General features: G+C 42.0%; 3 protein-coding genes and 1 long non-coding RNA gene across 5 annotated transcripts in view; all 4 read left to right on the top strand.

Annotated features, from left to right (window-relative positions):
• Positions 1 to 566: 566 nt before the first annotated feature.
• On the top strand, positions 567 to 14950 carry LOC138966188 (zinc finger SWIM domain-containing protein 3-like). 2 transcript variants are annotated; one of them, XM_070338318.1, is made up of 3 exons: positions 567 to 1294; positions 1794 to 2019; positions 14020 to 14950. In XM_070338318.1, the coding sequence occupies exons 2-3, from the start codon at positions 1860 to 1862 to the stop codon at positions 14940 to 14942; spliced, it is 1083 nt and encodes a 360-aa protein (XP_070194419.1). In that variant the 5' UTR covers positions 567 to 1294; positions 1794 to 1859; the 3' UTR covers positions 14943 to 14950. The 2 variants fall into 2 exon arrangements, with proteins under 2 accessions (XP_070194419.1, XP_070194421.1); XM_070338320.1 differs by lacking the exon at positions 567 to 1294 and having other exon boundaries at positions 1378 to 2019.
• On the top strand, positions 5221 to 11055 carry LOC138966186 (uncharacterized). Its single transcript, XM_070338316.1, has 4 exons — positions 5221 to 6668; positions 8501 to 9268; positions 9805 to 9885; positions 10042 to 11055. The coding sequence occupies exons 1-4, from the start codon at positions 5897 to 5899 to the stop codon at positions 10884 to 10886; spliced, it is 2466 nt and encodes an 821-aa protein (XP_070194417.1). The 5' UTR covers positions 5221 to 5896; the 3' UTR covers positions 10887 to 11055.
• Positions 14950 to 16670, top strand: LOC138966187 (serine/arginine repetitive matrix protein 2-like). The gene has a single exon (XM_070338317.1). The coding sequence runs from the start codon at positions 15016 to 15018 to the stop codon at positions 16516 to 16518; it is 1503 nt and encodes a 500-aa protein (XP_070194418.1). The 5' UTR covers positions 14950 to 15015; the 3' UTR covers positions 16519 to 16670.
• A 2388-nt stretch (positions 16671 to 19058) lies between these two features.
• LOC138966208 (uncharacterized) overlaps positions 19059 to 21100 on the top strand; it is a 349546-nt gene continuing 347504 nt past the window's right edge. Inside the window, exon 1 of the long non-coding RNA XR_011455638.1 lies at positions 19059 to 19265. This is a non-coding gene — a long non-coding RNA (uncharacterized lncRNA). The remainder of the gene's footprint in view (positions 19266 to 21100) is intronic.

Here is a 21100-nt window from a genome sequence, read left to right as displayed (position 1 = left end):
ACTCTTTTGACAACCTACAAACTAAACTGAAAGCCTTTGAGGAGCGCACCCATGTGCAACTTTCGAAACGTTCTTCGAGATCGCTAGCAGCCCAGAGAAAGCGCGCGCCGAACAGAACGTTCAACGATGCCTTGCAGTTTGCCGAGATCGACTATGGCTGCGTTCACAGTGGATCTTTCAAGTCAGGCTAAGGGCAGTGGTGCACGACCAAATACATCGTAAGTATTTTGCAAATTTGGTAATGTTGAACTTTAACATTGTGAATTCATAGCTCACAATCCACTGCAATGTAAGCCTCCAATGTTACAGAACAGATAGATACCCTTGAAGTTGAAGAATGAACTGTACAGTATGACCACATTATTTTTATTTTTATTAAAAGCCCAATCGGTCAGTTAATTTCACAATTACGATTAGGGATTCCATTATTCTTTGCTAGCCTTGATAAAGGTCATACATATACCACTGGGTTGTGAGTTATGAATTTGGCTGTGATTGTGAAATGAAATGACCAGTCTAAGGCAGACTGAAAAGTGGAAGAGTAAAGTTCTACTTCTAGTTCTAGACTACCCAGACTTTTCGCTTTAGGTTAACTTGCAGGCGTGAAAGTGGCGAGTATTTTACTCGCCATGGCGAGTAGAAACATGTAAATGGCGAGTATAAATGTTAATCTACTCGCCAAAGGTGAGTAAAGTTGATGAAATAAATGGTTGGTTTGGTGAGTAAAAATACTAAAATTGCTCTCTCTGGCTAGTAAAATTATGAGAAGTACTAGCCAAAGGCCAGTGCACCGTTTTGTGGACTTTCAGCGCTGACTTGACAAGGCAAGTTACCTTAAAGTGTTCAAAAGTCAATAAAATACATGTATGCATTTTTCAAACTTTTCTCAAATACATCTTCAGGCAAAACTGGCACTGGCAGCTTGCCGAAGAATTTCTCATATTTATTTGCAGACGAAGTCGTGGCTGTAGCACTGGTGGCAGCTTACTGAACAATTTCTTAAGTTTATTTGCAGGCAAAACCATTGTTTTTTTCAACGCAAGAATTTGTTGGTGAGATGAGAATGTGGCGTATCTCGGTCAATGTTTAGTATTTGAATACTAGTTGGCGTTTTATTGTGACCCTACAGTAAAGGTCGTTTTATTGTGACCCTACAGGTCAGTGATTGGAATTTCACTGTTTCAGGACATTCAAGAAGGAGTGTCCATTCTTTCTGAGAATCCGGACTACTGATGATGGTCAGAAGCTGATACTGAAGACAGCTAACCTTGAGCACAACCATGAAATAAGCCAGGTAATCACTTTCAATCAATTTTGCAGTCAGCCTCAAGGAAAATACACATACATACACAGCACTGAAAGTAAAAATAAAAGGTGCACAATTTAAAATGTACATGCCAGAGGGCAAACTCTACTAACCAATTGACTATTTGATTCAGCAGCTTTACCGGCATTTGGCAAGTAGATGAATGTTTTTACTCTCTAATTAGTGACATGTTTCTACCCGCGATGATGAGTAAAATACTCGCCACTTTCAGGCCTTCTTTTGTGTTCCGAGCACTGTTTATCAGTGTAAAATTGTAGTTCTCGATTCTGAGTTGTTGTCGTGGTTGTAGATGACTGATGTAGTCAATGTTGTTGTTGCTGTTGTTGTGGGCAGACCTGAAAATGGCATGTAACTTGGTGAGTAGAAATGTTTATCTACTCGCCAAATGCGAGTCACGCTGCTGAAACAAGTTCTTCTGGCTTAGCATTGCTGGGGACTAAATTGCTAAACTTGACATTGTTTACAGGTGGCGTTCAACAGTCTTCCACGGCAACGAAAGTTGAAGGATGAGGCACAGGAGCAAGTCCGCACAATGCTTTCCATGAAGGCTGACAAGAAACTCATCCAGCAGCATGTTCGCAAGGAATACGAGAAAAGGGTTACACTGAAGGACCTTCATAATCTTGATGGCTCTCGCAAATCGTCCAACTTCAACGTTGAAACTGTTGTGGAAGAACTGCGCACATCTCCAGGTATGAAACTATTTTTTTCCTTATAGGTTTAACTGAAGAGATATATATGGCCAAGAATCTGTCAAGGTGTCCAAAAAGAGTTACAATTTTTAGGCTTTTTTAAACCTTAAATTTTACATGAATAACATTTCCGTACTCCTATCCTTCAATTGCAGCATTTGATTTTGCAGTCAAGCGTCCGGGTTTATCAAATATTTGCAGATACAGCACGAATGATTGTATGTTACATTTACACCATAACATGATTTTTGATTCACCTGAGTAATTTTTGACTCACCTGAGTAATTGGTGAGTATTAGGAATCATATGTGTCCTTTTGTATGGCCGGCCCCCCCGTAAACAAAAAAACTTATCGTTGAGGTTATGTCAGACATTTTCAAAGCTAGACCTCTTTTAGGGTTTGGTGATGTCACGAAGTGACCCCAGTTTGGTTGACCCTCGTCCAATTTGGGGGCCACAGCGGGGTCGTGTTCGTACCATAAAAACTTAACGTTGAGGTTATCTCAGATTTTTTTGAAGCTAGCGCTTTGATACTATGCACACATAAGTTTGATTGACCCTCCTCAAGTTTTAGGGTCACATGGGGTCATGTTCAATTCATGATAACTTAACATTGATGTTATCTCAGGCGTTTTTGAAGCTAGAGCTTTGAAACTTTGAACACTTGAAGGGTTTCATTATCTACCAACGTGACATTAGTTTTGTTGACCCCAGTCACATTTTGGTGTCACAGTGGGGTAATGTTTGTAAAAGCTTTACATTGAGGTTTTCTCAGTTATTTTAGGAGCAAAAGCCTCCAAATTTTACGAAATTGTAGGTGTTGGTAATCAGCAGACACGACTAAAATTTGGCTTGTTTTTATAAATTTTTTAGTCCCAGCAGGAAAATGTTTGCTGGAAAAGATTTTCACCACTAAAAATTGTCCACTGAGCTATCAAGGATATGTCTTGACCTCATTAAGCTATGATGTCATTTGTTTTGATTTGTGTTGAGAAAAAAAATGACATTTTATGTTTGCAAAGCAACTGCATATAAAAAGATAAGAAAGCGTGGAGAAGTATGTTTAGGTGCTGCAAGACTTTATGACCAACGATTTCTCCCTTGGAAGAAAATGAAGATGTCTGCTTTTCGTCTGCTTTGAAGGTTGGAAGATTTTACACGGCACACAGCAAATTGCAAGTCGTAATCCACAGGAATGTTGTTATTCGTCTTTCGTCGAAGAACCGTAGATTTGTTCGTGGACACTTTTTTTTAGCTGCGCATTGTTATATTACGGGAAAAAAACGTTCAAACACAAATTCGCTAAGAAACAATGATCATTTGCTCTGGAACTGCAACATCAATTTGCCAAAACAAAATCAATGTTAGTTTATTATGAATTGAACATGACCCCCTGTGACCATAAAACTTGACGAAGGTCAATCAAACTTGCGGTCAGCAGATTATCAAACCCTAAAAGTGTGAAACCCAAAAAGTGTGCAGGGTTTCAAAGCTCTAGCTTCAAAAACATCTGAGATAACCTTAATGTTAAGTGTTTATATGACGAACTTGACCCCACTGTGACCCCAACATTTGACGAGGGTCAACCAAACTGGTGTCACAAAATGCTGTTCCGTTGAACCATTGTGTCACAAATTATCTGGCACACAATAACAGTGTTTTGGATCTACCTTGCCGGGACTCTTTCATTTATACACATTACTGCTACACAAACACAGATTTTGTTACTCAATATATAGTTTTGTTTGCTGGTAATTGCAACATGAATCTTGGTGTCACACATTTTAGCCTCGACCGAACAAGACGTTTTTGCATTTTATTAAATAATGAACAATATTTTTGAAAAACTACTTGAACACAATTTCATCCTGTCATGAGCCTGGAAGTGGAACAAAAAATGCTCACAACATTAGAAATGGTTGGTTATTGAGCGCGAGACTTGCAGTTTAACTTCTGTGTCCGTCAAATGGTCTATGCCTCGACCGAACATGGTTTTGGAAGGTTACGTACTTTGTCGCTCCATATAAGGAAAACCAACAAGTTTCTTTGAGCTGTTTGTCCACTTATAGTTTTATCACACCCTATTACCGTAAACTACCTTGTATATGCCCACCCCCCCTGTGCACCAATTTTGCCCACCAGTTGGGGGTGGGCGTTTACTAGGTACAAAACCCTTTGCAGGAGCGGTTCCTTTGCCAGAATAACAATATTTTCGTCATTTGGAATAGAAGTGTTCAAAGGACGTGTTACTGCACAAAACTTTCCTCCCTAACACACACACACACACACAAGGAATTCTGCAAGTGAACCACGAAGATAATTTTGTTGCTTTAGTGTCTGTTATCTAGTTTATAACTTCAAAAGATCTTTGTTCCTGGCGACACAGCTCTCTACCTGTTCTTGGTCAAGAAATCCGAGAACACCTAAATCAACCTCTTCAGACATCACTTACCGCCCAAGATGAAGCTTTCGTTTCTTCTTTTCCCTCCCAGTCTGATGTATCAAAAATGTATCGTGATTCTCGATCTAGCCATTCCAGAATTCTTTTTCTGTCCACTTTGCGAAATATTTCCAAGGGATGGAAACAATTGAAGAACAATAACATCAGACTAAATAATCTTTTTATTTTCCTTGTCTACTCCAATGATCGAAACTTGGGGGTGGGCGTTTACTATGTACTGTATCCTGTGCGCAGAATTTGACCAAAAGTAGGGGGTGGGCGTTTACTCGATACTGGGCGTATACAAGGTAGTTTACAGTATATTGCACATGAAGTTTTCAACGATTTTCTTTGAACTTTATTTTTCAATGACAATGTGAGAATGTCACGCTTATGGACCATGACTCTGAGAATGACCCATAAATGTATTGCCACTATTGTTAAACTTAATTGATGGACGCGTGTGAAGCAAGTTTGAAACATGGATGTTCAAATGCTGTGAGGAGTGAATGCTGTGTGGAGTGCGCTCATTCTGAGAGTACATGAACACCACATTTGTTTGACTTTGAGAATACTTGAAGGGTTTCCCAGGTTTCCTATACAGACACACCTTGCAATCATTCATGGGAGAGACTGGTTCCCATCGCCATGTGAACTTGATAATCAAGGGTGACTGTGTTTCAGGTTCCACTGAATAGACACTACCTGATGGAAAATCAATTTGTTTGCTGAACGTATGGTCTTTCATATAGCCTTATATAATATATATGTCACAGGGGAAACTAGAATTCAGTAGGATCCGGAATCCTACTAGTAGAGACTGGAATCTCAGTTTCTACTAGTAGATACTGGAATTCCAGTCTCAACTGGACTTTTTCAAGTTCAAACTGGAATTCCAGTATCTACTAGTAGATACCGGAATTCCACTTACAACTGGATTTTTTCCAGTTGAAAGTGGAATTCCGATATCTACTAGTAGAAACTGGAATTCCAGTTTCAACTAACAGCCAGTTCATGTTGGAATTCAGTTTAAATTGGAATTATTTGAAAACTGAAAAAGAAACTGGGATCATATCCACAGAGAGGGTTCAACTTGAAAACAAAGCTTAGATGTGACAATGACTTCTTCACGTGAATCTGAGTTGTTGTTGCAAATAAAGTGACCAATGTTCTCCAGCCAGAGTAATATGGAAATTGGAATTATTTGAAAACTGAAAAAGAAACTGGGATCATATCCACAGAGAGGGTTCAACTTGAAAACAAAGCTTAGATGTGACAATGACTTCTTCACGTGAATCTGAGTTGTTGTTGCAAATAAAGTGACCAATGTTCTCCAGCCAGAGTAATATGGAACAACCGAGGCCCTTCTATTCACAGTGAGTCTTGATCAGTTGATCAGAGTGAAGTGTCAGTGACAGACAGCAGTCAAGATTGAAGATGGAGTCCGAGTCAGAGGATCAGAAAACTCTGTTTTATTCTCTTTTAGAAGCACACATACGGAGTCTTGATGACAGCAAACGAGAATGTTTCTGCATTGCCCAAGAGAAGTACACAAAAATAGTGAAAGCTCTGCAACTGAACAAGGGCCAGCAATGTCCAGAAGGTGCCAAATTCAAGTACAGGTGTGCAAAGCATTATAAATTACAAGTTGTGGGGGCAAGGACAATGCTATGTTGCCAGAAAACCAACTGCCCGGTTGTGACCAGAGAGGAATTGTTTGCGACAATTGCGCGATGTCACGTTCATGTTGGCCATGGGGGAAGGGATAAAACGTGGGCGGAAATCAAAGCAAACTACGCAGGAGTCCACCACTCAGCAGTCAGTGTGTTCCTGAAGACCTGTCCCAGCTGCAGGCAGCGCCAGGTGGTGAAATCACTTCCATCTGGAAAGGCAATGATCAATCTGTCTTTTCTACTCAGAGTCCAAATCGACCTCATTGACTTCCGCAGCAGGCCTGACAGGGACTTTAAATGGATCCTGCATGCAAGGGACTGTTTTTCGAAGTTTTCTTGGGCCTATCCCTTGGAATCCAAGACTGCAGCAGAGGTAGCAGGTCATCTGTTCGACCAATTCTGCACCTTTGGACCACCACGCCTCCTGCAGAGTGACAATGGCAGAGAATTCACGGCGAACGTGATACGTGAAGTGTGTGATCTGTGGCCTGGAACAGTGATCATCCATGGACGCCCAAGACATCCTGAAAGTCAGGGTAAGTGTTCGTTTTTATTTGTATTTTTTTCAGAAATGAAAATTAACCCTTACAGTGCCTACAAGACGGGTATACCCGTCCTGCACTCTAGCCAGTTAGAGAAAACATTCTTGTCGAAGAGTGACCATGCATTGAAACACCCCGGCAGTGAAAGGGTTAATGAGGCAGACCTACCGGTGGTAACATGTTTTGTCTGTTGCATCTGTCAAAAGATAAACATTCAGCTTTTTTCGTAATCGGATCATTTTTCACATTTTACTGACATTGAATTGAAACACCCCGGCAGTGAAAGGGTTAATGAGGCAGACCTACCTGTGGTAACATGGAATATGAAACCGAAATTTAACGCAATAGGTCTAATCTAAAATTTCCATAGTGGTGATTGTGATTGTGATTTTTTTTTTTACTGGCGGTATAACAAGCTAAAATGGGTATGAACTGAACCGCTATGATGTCCAGGTTTTGAAAACTAATGTCGCAGTTGCAGCACTTTAGTACAACATGCTAGATTAACCCCTTGTTACCAAAACCAGGAAACTTTGAAGTTTTCACTCATTCCCCTAGTTTTGGAAAACGGCACTTTGAATTTTAATTTAAAAACATATTATGAATCTGTTTGACTTCCTTGACCTTTACAGATGTATTTTAAGGCATTTTGAGAAGGGATTGCGTTATTAAGACTGGGAATATATCAAAAGTATTAAAAAAAATTATGGAATTTGAGCAATATTTGGTAAAACGTTCTCATCACATCAGTCAAACTATGGATTAACATGGATAAATAGATGTTATTTTAACCGTCTGGGGGTGTAAAATTTGAAAAGTGATTTTGGTGTGCCTCAATTTTACATAAAAGTCCAAATTAACCTCTTGTCTGTGAAATATGGAAAAAATGCCATTTTTCATTTTTCCAACTTATTTTTTCTTCAAAATTAACGATATGTTATCCAACGTTACCGATTTGGGTCTGTTTGATCTCCTAAGCCTGTCTAACTGCATTTAAAGTGAAATACACAGTGCCATTTTTAAAAATTAGGGGAATGAGTGAACTTTTCAAAATTTTGACGTTTTGGGGCAACAAGGGGTTCATTTGGCATGTTGTACTAAAGTGCTGCAACTACATCACTTTTCAAAAACTACACACCATAACGGTTCAATTGATACCAAATGGTCGAAATGGTCATGGCACTTAAAGGGGTATGAAAGACCTAAACCGGAAGTAGAAATCTTTGAACGGCAGCTGATACATTACCTTATCAACTCTCATTATCCAAAGTTTCAAGCCTGTAAGTCCAGTATTACTTCAGAAACATCGGAAAACTCAAAATCAAATTAAACAATTATTATCCGGAAGTGGTCCTAAAGGCTGAATCTTATCATCCCATGTGATGGGAGAAGCCTGGAAGATTCCAACTCAATGTCCGACGCGAAGCCACACTTCCCTTTTGATAATAAAACGTTGTTTTTTTACCACTTCCGGATAAGGATTGTTTATTTTGATTTTGCGTTTTCCGATGTTTCTCAGCGAATACCAGGCTTTCAGGCTTAATTTTCTGGATAATGAGAGTTCATAGAGTAATGTATCAGCTGCCGTTCAAGGAATTCTACTTCCGGTTTAGGTCTTTCATACCCCTTTAATGGTACTGTGACAGTACCATGAACCTTTCGATGAATGATACACTCGACTTCTCAAATTAAAACTGCTCTAGCAGCTTTATAAATCAGCTTTACAACCTGAAATATGGGCTACAGACATAGTGCAGTGGCCTAGGCTTGAAAAGGCCTCTATTTAAGGTGACAGTATCCAACTGGGATTGCTTCACTGTGTGCAGGGTGCATTGAGAGGGGGAACGGAGACCTACAATTGAAACTAGGCAAATGGATGGATACCAATGGCCCACAATGGAGCAGGGGATTAAAGTCTGTGGTTCACTCAATCAACACATCAGTTTCAAGTGCAACTGGGACAACACCGTATGAACTTGTATTTGGTCAGAAACCACGTTCGGACCAAGCTGTTTGGGAGGAATTTGCAGCTCAGGGTATTGTGCGTGAAGAAGATTTGCCAAATGATCTGCTTGTTATGCTTCCCACAATGAGGCAGGAAGGTGCAGTCGTGCAGTCAGTGAGTGAGGAAGATGCAGTCATTGAGTCATTGAGTCAGGAAGGTGCAGTCGTCGAGTCATTGAGTCAGGAAGGTGCAGTCGTCGAGTCATTGAGTCAGGAAGGTGCAGTCGTGCAGTCAGTGAGTGAGGAAGATGCAGTCGTTGAGTCATTGAGTCAGGAAGGTGCAGTCGTCGAGTCATTGAGTCAGGAAGGTGCAGTCGTCGAGTCATTGAGTCAGGAAGGTGCAGTCGTTGAGTCATTGAATCATGATGGTGCAGTCGTGCAGTCAGTGTGGCTGGACAATGTGGGGCGTGTAGTTCTGAGTCAAGAAGACACAGCCGTGAGTCAGAGAAGTGCAGTTGTGCAGTCAGGGAGCCAGAGTGACATCAGCTGCGAGGACGACGAGAGAATCACTGTGTGGAGTGAAGTGGTCTTTGATACAGTTCTGCAGCCAGTCAACAATTCTTTGCCAACTCCCGGACCTTCAACTGCTGGTATGTGGTATGCTTCTATCTGAATTGGTTTTAAAAATCTTGTGTTTTAGAGATATTGGCCATGCAACCATTGGACTAGTTGACGCCCATTACTGTATTAGTCGTATTAATAGGAGTAACATTCCATTACATTAACCCTTTTGCAGCCATAACAAACTAATGATGAACACAATTTTGATAATGATAGACAATGCAGGAGACGGGAGGTGCACTGGCAAGGGTTAATGACTCTGGGGATTAATGGCAGATTTGATGCAAATACAACTACAGTTCATTTGTTTCACAGGTGCTGACCGTTCTTCAGAAGCAGTCAACTTTCAAAAAAAACTTTCCTGTCAAAATGGGTCAAGTGTATGTTTTTGCAATGAATTATTCAGAATTTCTTCCTGTATCACTTCAACGTCGAAACACTAGTACACAGTGATTAATGTGTACACATACATGCCACATTATCATGTCACATTTCCCAACAGAGAAGAAGAAGAATGACTGCAAATGTCTGTTGCAAATACAACTGCATTTTATTTGTTTCACAGGTGCTGACCGTTCTTCAGAAGCAGTCAACTTTCAGGATCCTCTCGGACCTTCTCTCAGCACTCCTGAGCAGCATGCCACTGGTAAGTTTCTTCACACTTCCCTCAACACACTTTCAATGTGCCATATTTTCTATCAATTTATAAAGACTAGTTTGAAGATGTTAACAGGTTAACCCTTACACCACCTTTCTTGGTTTTCACACCAGCGTAGACGATTTTAATTTGTTTGTTTCACAGGTGCTGGTGGTTCTTCTCTCGGCATTGTAGAAAACGTGGATTCACCAAGTACATCATCTACTACCTGTACCAGCCACAAGCGAGGAAAGGAGTATCTTCTTTTGAGCGACAACGTCATCGTTTGTTCTGGCACAGAGCACACAAATCTTGACGTTGTGCATGGTGTGAAAGTGACTAAAACCACTCATGCTGTGTTTTCTGTTGACGAAGTGTTCGTTCCTACACATGTGCCTACAATTGCCAACCCTATGAATGAACCATTAGAAGTAGGACAGTTTGTGTTGTGGAAACGCACTGCAACAGTGCAAAATGAAGAAGGGAACACGGCTCACAAGGAGAAGCGACTTGTTGCCAGAAATAACTATTTGAAGGCTGCCAGACGTCAAGACACGAGGTACCAAAAGAAGGTAAAAGACGTGACCCAATCATTCCAAAACGGGCACACTGTCGGAGTGAAAATCCACAGTGCCGACAGGACCAACACTGACGTGCGGCTCTTGACCTGCAAGATTCTGGAATCAAAGATGAGGGGCGGTGATTCTGTCTATCGGGTGTATTGCCCGACTGGAATTGTTAAAAACTGGTTTCGGGGGGTGGAGCTTGTGGACATGAGCAGTGTGGTCCTCCCACATCTCAATGTGGTAAACCCACAGACTCTTAAGGAAGTGTCCCTCATTCAAGCCTCCAGGTCATCAACTGGTTGGCAAAACCGTGGAGCTGTCGCCAGGTCCGTCTGTACGTGCACAGGCGCGTGCATGACAAAGAGGTGTCCGTGCAAAGATGCCAAACTTGCATGTGGCACCAAATGCCACCCGCACAGCAAGAAATGCAAGAACATGTCCTGAAGTTGTCTGATGTGATTTTCATTGATTTGACTATGCAGTTTGTGGTGTTGGGTCTTTTTAAACAATGGATTTGCTTTCAATAAAGTAGTCAACTGTTCATTTTAAACAAAAAAGAAACTACATTCATCTCCATCGCGAAATTCCAATTTGAACTGAATTCCAACATGAACTGGCTGTTAGTTGAAACTGGAATTCCAGTTTCTACTAGTAGATATCGGAATTCCACTTTCAACTGGAAAAAATCCAGTTGTAAGTGGAATTCCGGTATCTACTAGTAGATACTGGAATTCCAGTTTGAACTTGAAAAAGTCCAGTTGAGACTGGAATTCCAGTATCTACTAGTAGAAACTGAGATTCCAGTCTCTACTAGTAGGATTCCGGATCCTACTGAATTCTAGTTTCTACTGTGACATATATATCAACTGAGCAAACAAATTATTGCACCCATTTTCGTACCCCAACTAAAACATTCATTCCTGTGTCTTCATTCAAACTTTATACGAAAAGGCTATTCTGCCGGTACCGGCAACGTAGCCTGTAGGCTACGTTGCCGGTACCGGCAAAATAACGATATGTTACGGTAGAGGCTATTTTGCCGGTAGAGGCTCTCTCTCTCTCTCTCTCTCTCTCTCTCTCTCTCTCTCTCTCTCTCTCTCTCTCTCTCTCTTTCTCTTTCTCTCATTCTTCTACAAACAATTGGAGCGTGCAGGCCATGTCGTACTCCAAGAGGATAACGGGCACTTTTCCGTGACCAGTTCAGAAGGGGAAATCTGCGTGACGCCAATATCCTGTGATTGTACTTTCTACAAGTCCATGTCGCTACCGTGTCGACATATCTTCGCTGTGAGAAAGTTATGCGGTCGTGATTTATTCGACACTGAATTGATTGCCTAGCGGTGGACACTTGAATACTACAAACGCGGCCATTGATTCTTTCAGGCACTTTCTGACATTGTTGAAGAACGACTACCTGTGACAGTCGAAACGACGCCTCGTCCACGCATTGTCACAGCAAACAACCGATACCGGCGAGCCCTCCAGACAACAATTGGCTTCTTTAGCTGCAGAAAACAACTTTGATTGCCAAGAGAAATTGAGCGTGTTAGATTCTGTTGTAAAAATGTGGGGATCTGGAAAACATGTAGCGGTTGTGGAACTAGTGTATGATATGACAGTCGCCCAAAACCCACCACCACCAACAACAACACCACAGTCTGACGAGGAGGGTTCATCCGCACCAAGGCCTACGACGTCTCACGAGGATGGTTCATTTGCACCAAGGCCTACGACGTCTCACGAGGATGGTTCATTTGCACCAAGGCCTACGACGTCTCAAGAGGATGGTTCAGTCGCACCAATGCCTACGACGTCTCATGTAGCGGTTGTGGAACTAGTGTATGATATGACAGCCGCCCCAAACCCACTACCACCAACAACAACACCACAGCCGTCCAACACGTCTACTCGGCTGTACGGTCTTCTCTCCGTACTGTGTGTGCACTATGTGACGATGACTTGTTGAATACTCAATCTATTTCATGTGATTCATGTCTCAGATCCCTCCATCTGCAATACGCTGGAAAACGCTCAAGACCAAAAACCAGGTTCATGGTGCAGGAACTGCTATGAATGACACACACACACACACACAAACTCACTCACACACACACACACACACACACTCACACACACACACACACACACACACACTCACACACACACACACACACACACACACACACACACACTCACACACACACACACACAACACACACACACACACACACACACACACACACACACACATAGAGACAGAGAGTCAGCGACAATGATCATAGAGAGAGAGATGTGACGATGACTTGTTGTATATTCAACGTCCGTATATTCAATCTATTTCATGTGATTCATGTCTCAGATCCCTCCATCTGCAATACGCTGGAAAACGCTCAAGACCAAAAACCAGGTTCATGGTGCAGGAACTGCTATGAATGACACACACACACACACACACACACACACACACACACACTCACACACACACACACACACACTCACACACACACACACACACACACACACTCACACACACACACACACACACTCACACACATACACACACAACACACACACACACACACACACACACACACACACACACACACACACACACACACACACACACACACACACATAGAGACAGAGAGTCAGCGACAATGATCATAGAGAGAGAGATGTGACGATGACTTGTTGTATATTCAACGTCCGTATATTCAATCTATTTCATGTGATTCATGACACACACATCGAGACTTGTGTATTGCCTTTGTGAGATGGAGAATCCGACTAGACGTTTCACTTTACTAGCTTCAGCAGCGTCCAACCGGCAAAATAGCCTCTACCGTAACATATCGTTATTTTGCCGGTACCGGCAACGTAGCCTGTAGGCTACGTTGCCGGTACCGGCAAAATAGCCATTGCCAACTTTATATGCCATTAAAGGCCCTTCACTTAGCTACCTGGCACACTTTTTGGATCAAAGATTTCTGTTTTAAGTATCACGTGATCTTCGCCAAACTGAGGGTACCCCCAAAATCGACCTGACAATAACGTCAGGTACTAATTAAAATATCTCCCAAAAAATCAGAATAGGCACATCTTGGCAACTTTTATATATATACGAGAAGAAAGTAAAAATCATTTATCCAGAACAAGTAGTTTTGTTTGCTATCTTGCATATCTTGTGTTATGTAATTTCTACTGTGGGAACGCATATATATTCAGTAAAAAAAACGGGATTTTGTGTCCATTTTGAGGGGTACCATAACAAAAAGCCCTTTATTTCCGCAATGCCTAAATGGATTGATTCGAAACTTTCAAGAACTGAAGTCTACATACTTAAAACAGAAAATCTTTGATCCGAAAAGTGTGCCAGGTAGCCAAGTGAAGGGCCTTTAATGGCATATAAAGTTTGAATGAAATGACACAGCCGGGAATGAATGTTTTGGTTGGGTATGAAAATGGGTGCAATAATTTTTTTGCTCAATTTACATATATATATGGCCTTGTCCCAACGCAGATTAAAGTCATTTATGATTTTCTTCTAAAGCGTTTGTTCTGTTTGTGTGTGTTTCAGGGGCTGTTGTGGAGGTCGTGGAGCGCGAGGGCGTTTTGGATGGCATCTTCTTCCAGAAGCAGGAATGGCAGGATATGTACAAGAAGTATCCAGAAATCTTGCTGATTGATGCAACCTACAAGGTCAATGATCTCAAGATGCCTTTGTATTTAATGATGTGTATTGACGGCAACGGACAAAGCCAGATCATTGCTTTGTGGACAATGAGGACAGAGGACAGACCGAGCATGCAGAAAATGGTCCAATTGTTCAAAAAACACAATGACGTGGCACACACCAGATGCGTCATGGCTGATAAAGACTGGGTGGAGCGTGATGTCGTGAAAGAAGAAATGCCAAACGCATACCTCTTAGTCTGCCTGTTTCACACCTTGCGTACCTTTGGGCGCGAGGTGACAGAGAAAAAGATGAACATTACGTCTGGAGAGCGTCAACAGTGTCTCCGTCTCCTTCAAGAGATGGCATATGCCGACGGCGAAGAGGCGTATCAACGTCTGTTTGAAGAACTGCAGGGAAAAAACCTCCGCGTTCATCAGTACGTCACTGCGAATTGGCACCCCATCAGGCATCAGTGGGTGCAAGGACTAATGGTGAATGCTGGCCACCTACTCACTCGCACTAACAATCGACTTGAAGCAATCAACCATGCCATCAAGAGTGTCATTGGAAGAAACTCAAACTTGCTGATTTTTTTCCGGGAACTAATGCAGTGTCTGTCGTCAATGGAACAGGAACGGGAACACAGATCCATCCTTGTGTTCCAGAAGGAACCAACATCCAAAGCGACAGGTGATCTGGGGGAGTTTCAGCAGTTTTTAACTCCATTTGCTTACGCATACCTCAAGCAACAGTATGAAGCTGCCCTGCTGATTCAAATCCCCCCCCCCCCCCCCCACACCAGAGATTCTGCTACAGAGAAGTGAGGGGACATTGACTGTGACGTCGACATCTTGCACCTGCGGATTTTTTAAGGCCTCAGACCTTCCCTGTCGACACATGCTCGCTGTGCGAATGCAACAGGAAACACCTTTATTTTGCCATTCCATCTGTGGCAGAAGGTGGTCCAAGGACTACTTCAAGGGTACGTACAGAACAAGGGAAACAGTTCGGTCTGGAGTCGGTGTTAGTGAGGCCCCTGTGCGAACAAGGGTTCTGAGCCAGAATGAAAGGTACAATAAGGCATTCAGAGTGGCTCAGCGACTTTGTGCCGTTGTTGCTGAACTGCCATTTAGACAGTTTTCTCAGGCCATGAACGTGATGGAGGATCTGGCACAAGCCTGGGAAAATGGTCGCTTTGTGGAGTTACGAGTGTTCAATGGGCCTGGCGGAGAGCCGCATCGATCCCCTTCAACCAGTTTGCCCCAGACCTGTGCAAGACCAGAACCGTCAGTGTCCTCAACTCAAGCCCCTCCAGCCCAATCCCATTCCCAAACTGCCAGTGCAAGTACCACAGGCCAAAGGTCACAGCCACGTGAAAACTTGTCTGACATCCGTCACATTGTCCCTCCAGCCCAATCCCATTCCCAAACTGCCAGCGCCAGTACCACAAGCCAAAGGTCACAGCCACATGAAAATTTGTCTGACAACCCTCACATTCTCCCTCCAGGCCGATCCCATTCCCAAAGTACCAGTACCACAGGCCAAAGGTCATCGCCACGTGAAAACTTGTCTGACATCCGTCGCATTGTCCCTCCAGGCGGATCCCATTCCCAAAGTGCCAGTGTCAGTACCACAGCCCAAAGGTCACCCCCACGTGAAAACTTGTCTGACAGTGACATCCCTCACATTGCGCCCCCAGGCCGATCCCATTCCCAAAGTGCCAGTGTCAGTACCACAGCCCAAAGGTCAGCGCCACGTGAAAACTTGTCTGACATCCCTCACATTGCCCCTCAAGCCCGATCCCAAACTGCCAGTGCCTCAGCCCAAAGGACACCGCCATCCCTGGACCTTGAAAGTGGGATGAGCCCTCCCCCACATGCTGATCTCCCCTTGAGTGATATACAACTGCCTTCAAGGATGAAAAGAAGAGGGCGGCCAAAGGGATCAGACATCACTGTAATTGGCCTTCCAAAGCAGAGTAAATCAAGATTGGGTCCCATGTCTTTTGCACAAAGAATACAGTCGGAGAAAGAAGAGGTGATCCTTGGATGGTTGGTACCTAACCTGGCAAACAATTACCGTGAGAAGCTACTAAGTGTTGCAGACCTGCCAAAGCAAAGTGGCCACCTTCCACTCAGTCTTCTGGATGAGAATGTTGATGTTGTCACTGTCCAGAAGTTTTTTGACAGAGGAGCCTGGTTACTTATTTTATCAATGATTGATAACCTGAGAAAGAACACACAGTACAGTTGTACAATGTGCCAGCTGAGCCTTGGCTTGCATACTCAGGCAATTGTCTGTGATGCCTGCTTGCTTTGGTTCCACATTAAGTGTGAAACATCAAAAGGTGCTGTTCCTAAAGGCCGATTTTGGTTTTGCAGGAAGTGCAGGAAAGTTTAGGTGCACATAAAATAAAAACAAGAATGGTCACTTTACCAGACATCTGACAGGGCCGTTACCGTTGTTACCTTATATGTGAATTTCTGTGCATATATCATTTAATATTTTATTGGATTACCTGTGTCATACTGCCCCCAAAATAAGACCTTTTAGGTGCGGTCCAGGACAGTTTTTGCTTTTTGTGTACAGTTTTGCACTTGTTTCACTTTCCATTACTTGCACCTGGTTTCAAAGAATGACGTCAAGCGCTCTATAAATCTCCCATATTATTATTATTATTATGACAAGCTTCATCAGAGATGCGAGCAGGGGGGATTTTGCTGTAGATACTAGATGGTTCACTTCTAAAACGTAGCAGAATTGCTACCTTTGACATCTGTGAATTTCTGTGCATATATTATTTAATATTTTATCGTATTACCTGGATCATAGTGCGGCCAAAAAACCACCTGAGACATTTTAGGTGCATTCCATATTTTACGTCCAAGACTATTTTTGTTACCTTTGACATCTGTGAATTTCTGTGCATATAATATTTAATATGTTTTTGTATTAAATGTACCTGTATCATAGTGCGGCCAAAAACAAGAACCTGAGACATTATAGGTGCATTTCAATATTATAAGTCCAAGACTATTTTTGCTTTTTGTGTACAGTTCTGCACTGTTTCACTTTCCATTACTTGCACCTGGTTTCAAAAAATGACAAGCTTCATCAGAGATGCGAACAGGGAGGATTTTGCTGTAGACACTAGATGGTACACTTCTAAAACGTAGCAGAATTGCTACCTTTGACATCTGTGAATTTCTGTGCATATATTATTTAATATTTTATTGTATTGCCTGGATCATAGTGCGGCCAAAAAACCACCTGAGACATTTTAGGTGCATTCCATATTTTACGTCCAAGACTATTTTTGTTACCTTTGACATTTGTGAATTTCTGTACATATAATATTTAATATGTTTTTGTATTAACCTTTGCCGGATGCCGCTTTTGACTACACACGCCCGACGATGTGGGTTTGTCTGAACCCATACATTTGAAAGAGGGTTTTTACCGATTATTCCTCTAACGACGATGCGGGTTTGTCTGAACCCATACATTTGAAAGAGGGTTTTTACCGTTTATTTCTCTAATGACGGGGTGGGTTCAGGGAAACCCACAGCGCTACTTCAGTGGGTGCATCGAGTTTCTCCCTTCACCGACTTCTTGCAGGGGAGGGAGAGGGGGAGGGAGAGACTGAGAGAGACTAAGAAAGAGAGAGAGAGAGACTAAGAAAGAGAGAGAGAGAGAGACTAAGTAAGAGAGAGAGACTAAGAAAGAGAGAGAGAGAGAGACTAAGAAAGAGAGAGAGAGACTAAGAAAGAGAGAGAGAGAGACTAAGAAAGAGAGAGAGAGACTAAGAAAGAGAGAGAGAGACTAAGAAAGAGAGAGAGAGAGACTAAGAAAGAGAGAGAGAGAGGCTAAGAAAGAGAGAGAGACTAAGAAAGAGAGAGAGAGACTAAGAAAGAGAGAGAGAGACTAAGAGAGAGAGAGAGAGTCTAAGAAAGAGAGAGAGAGAGACTAACAAAGATAGAGAGAGAGAGACAAATAAAGAGAGAGAGAGACTAAGAAAGAGAGAGAGAGACTAAGAAAGAGAGAAAGAGAGACTAAGAGAGAGAGAGAGACTAAGAAAGAGAGAGACTAAGAAAGAGAGAGAGAGAGACTAACAAAGATAGAGAGAGAGACAAATAAAGAGAGAGAGAGAGACTAAGAAAGAGAGAGAGAGACTAAGAAAGAGAGAGAGAGAGACTAAGAAAGAGAGAGAGAGACTAAGAAAGAGAGAGACTAAGAAAGAGAGAGAGAGAGACTAAAAAAGAGAGAGAGACAAAGAAAGAGAGAGAGAGACTAAGAAAGAGAGAGACAGAGAGACTAAGAAAGAGAGAGACTAAAAAAGAGAGAGAGAAAGAGAGAGAGAGACTAAGAAAGAGAGAGAGACTAAGAAAGAGAGAGACTAAGAAAGAGAGAGAGAGACTAAGAAAGAGAGAGAGAGACTAATAAAGAGAGAGAGAGAGACTAAGAAAGAGAGAGAGAGACTAAGAAAGAGAGAGAGACTAAGAAAGAGAGAGAGAGACTAAGAAAGAGAGAGAGAGAGACTAAGAAAGAGAGAGAGACTAAGAAAGAGAGAGAGAGAGACTAAGAAAGAGAGAGACTAAACAAGAGAGAGACTAAGAAAGAGAGAGACTAAGAGACAGAGAGAGAGACTAAGAGAGAGAGACAGAGAGAGAGACAGAGAGAGAGAGACAGACAGTCAGATAGACAGACAGTCAGATAGACGGATAGACAGATAGACAGACAGACAGACAGAGCAACTGACAACAGACATACAGACAGAGAGATACGGACAGACAGACAGAGAGACAGACAGTCTCTTGGAGACAAACAGGCAGACAGACACTGTTCCGCCGCTTTGGAAATTATGGGTGTAGCAGAACCCGCGCCGTCGGCAGAGGGTTACTACTACTCTTTAAAAATATGGGTTTGTGTGAACCCCCGCGCCATCGGTAGTGTTTATGTAAATTATCATAATCAATTAATTTTAATGTTTTTTTCATGTACACACTAAAAATTTGCAGACAGAGCAAATTAGGTGTGTGAGAGATACTTAAAATTTCAAAACGATACCTTTAATGGTTCCAGAGTTACAATGATTTTAGTGTGTCTCTGGGTACAGGTGAACCCAGGAAGCACGGCAAAGGTTAAATGTACCTGTATCATAGTGCGGCCAAAAACAAAAACCTGAGACATTATAGGTGCATTTCAATATTATAAGTCCAAGACTATTTTTGCTTTTTGTGTACAGTTCTGCACTGTTTCACTTTCCATTACTTGCACCTGGTTTCAAAAAATGACAAGCTTTATCAGATATTCGAACAGGGGGGATTTTGCTGTAGATACTAGATGGTACACTTCTGAAACGTAGCAGAATTGTTACCTTTGACATCTGTGAATTTCTGTGCATATATTATTTAATATTTTATCGTATTACCTGTATTATAGTGCGGCCAAAAATACACCTGAGACATTTTGGGTGCATTCCATATTTTACGTCCAAGACTATTTTTGTTACATTTGACATTTGTGAATTTCTGTGCATATATTATTTAATATTTTTTTGTAATACAATTTACATGTACCTGTATCATAGTGGGGCCAAAAACAAAAACCTGAGACATTATAGGTGCATTTTAAGTCCAAGACTGTTTCGCCTCAGAGCCGCCTTGTCCTTTTGTCGACCCATGGGAGGTTGTTGCTGCTTCGAAAAATAAAATGCAAGAGCTAAATCAGACACCCTCGCTCTACGCAGAAGCGCACTCTATATCATGAAATGAACAAATAGAGTGCTCAGGTTTTCTCTGACATTCTAATTCTAGTAATTGTCACGCAGAGTTCTATGTCAGATTGTGAAGTTCCTTTGTAAGGAATGTATGCTCAAGGAAGGAGTTCAGTTTTCCAGTTTTTGTGTTGGTGCAGGAAGGCATATATGCGAGTTATTCAACTTGTTTGTTTAACGGGGGAAATAGCTCAGTCGGTAGCCGCGGCGCTGGCTTTAAAACCAGTTGTCGCGATCAGCGTGGGTTCGATCCCCACGTTCGGCGAGGGATTTATTTCCCAGAGTCAACTTTGTGCAGATTCTCCTCGGTGTCCGAACACCCCCGTGTGCACGCATGCGCACGATAAAGAACCCAAGTTCACAGCGGAAGTCTCAGGGCTTGGAAACATGAATACACGCATGCAGGAAAAAGAAAAAAATATATGGGTAGCGCCGTATACTGTATGGCAGCTCGCTTTCCCCAGGGAGAAAGCAGCCCGAATTTCCATGAGGGTAACCTCACAGGACTATATAAAATCTTATCCTTATCCTCCTTACCCTTAACTGTAGAACACTAATATATTCCTCATTTGATTTATGCTTATTGATAATTTCAATGTTTGATACTAGGCAGGGTACATCAAATCAGGTGGCACAATGTGTTTGCTTTTCTCATGGTATGTTGCTGTGTTTTGGTCATCATTTGTGGTGTTTTTGTTGTCATTTGGTATGTTTGACTATGTGACATATTCTTAATCCCAGGGCGCATCTTAAGTTTGCTGAAGGTGAAAGTAATTTTCCACATCATAACTACTTCCAATTCATTTATGTAGATGTATGCTTCATATTCAATCTCTTCTCTGGGGATAGTTTCATTTGGCATGATCAATGTGTTGCTGTTGTTAATGTTTTAATTCTTCGATTGATTGTTCAATTGAAGACTGAAGATTTGTACTGACTTTCCGTGGATGATGCACTGTGAGTGATCTATTAACCTTCATCCAATCAGGCTTTGTACTACACAGTTTGGATAAAGTGGCTTGTGTACAACCGATATTGTAGAATGTTTCCCTGGAGGTGTAATGCTTATCAACAGCTGAAACTAATCTATTTGACAATAAAGTTGATTTTGTACACAGTCATTTATGACTACATGGAATGTTGAAATGTGAGTTTCTGTAAATTTGGTTGGTAATATGTGATATATGTCTTCATAATGTGTGAGTT

Source organism: Littorina saxatilis, linkage group LG5 (genome assembly GCF_037325665.1).
Source record: "Littorina saxatilis isolate snail1 linkage group LG5, US_GU_Lsax_2.0, whole genome shotgun sequence".
Lineage (NCBI taxonomy): Eukaryota > Metazoa > Mollusca > Gastropoda > Littorinimorpha > Littorinidae > Littorina > Littorina saxatilis.
Note: the sequence above shows the minus strand (reverse complement) of the source record. Positions and strands in the feature narration are given on the sequence as shown.

Coding starts and splice junctions, on each gene's coding strand:
- LOC138966187 (XM_070338317.1), top strand. CDS start 15,016: ATGCTCGCTGTGCGAATGCAACAGGAAACACCTTTATTTTGCCATTCC.
- LOC138966188 (XM_070338318.1), top strand. CDS start 1,860: ATGCTTTCCATGAAGGCTGACAAGAAACTCATCCAGCAGCATGTTCGC. Junction 2,020..14,019: donor AGAACTGCGCACATCTCCAG/GTATGAAACTAT, acceptor TGTGTGTTTCAG/GGGCTGTTGTGGAGGTCGTG.
- LOC138966186 (XM_070338316.1), top strand. CDS start 5,897: ATGGAGTCCGAGTCAGAGGATCAGAAAACTCTGTTTTATTCTCTTTTA. Junction 6,669..8,500: donor AAGACATCCTGAAAGTCAGG/GTAAGTGTTCGT, acceptor CACTGTGTGCAG/GGTGCATTGAGAGGGGGAAC. Junction 9,886..10,041: donor TCCTGAGCAGCATGCCACTG/GTAAGTTTCTTC, acceptor TTTGTTTCACAG/GTGCTGGTGGTTCTTCTCTC.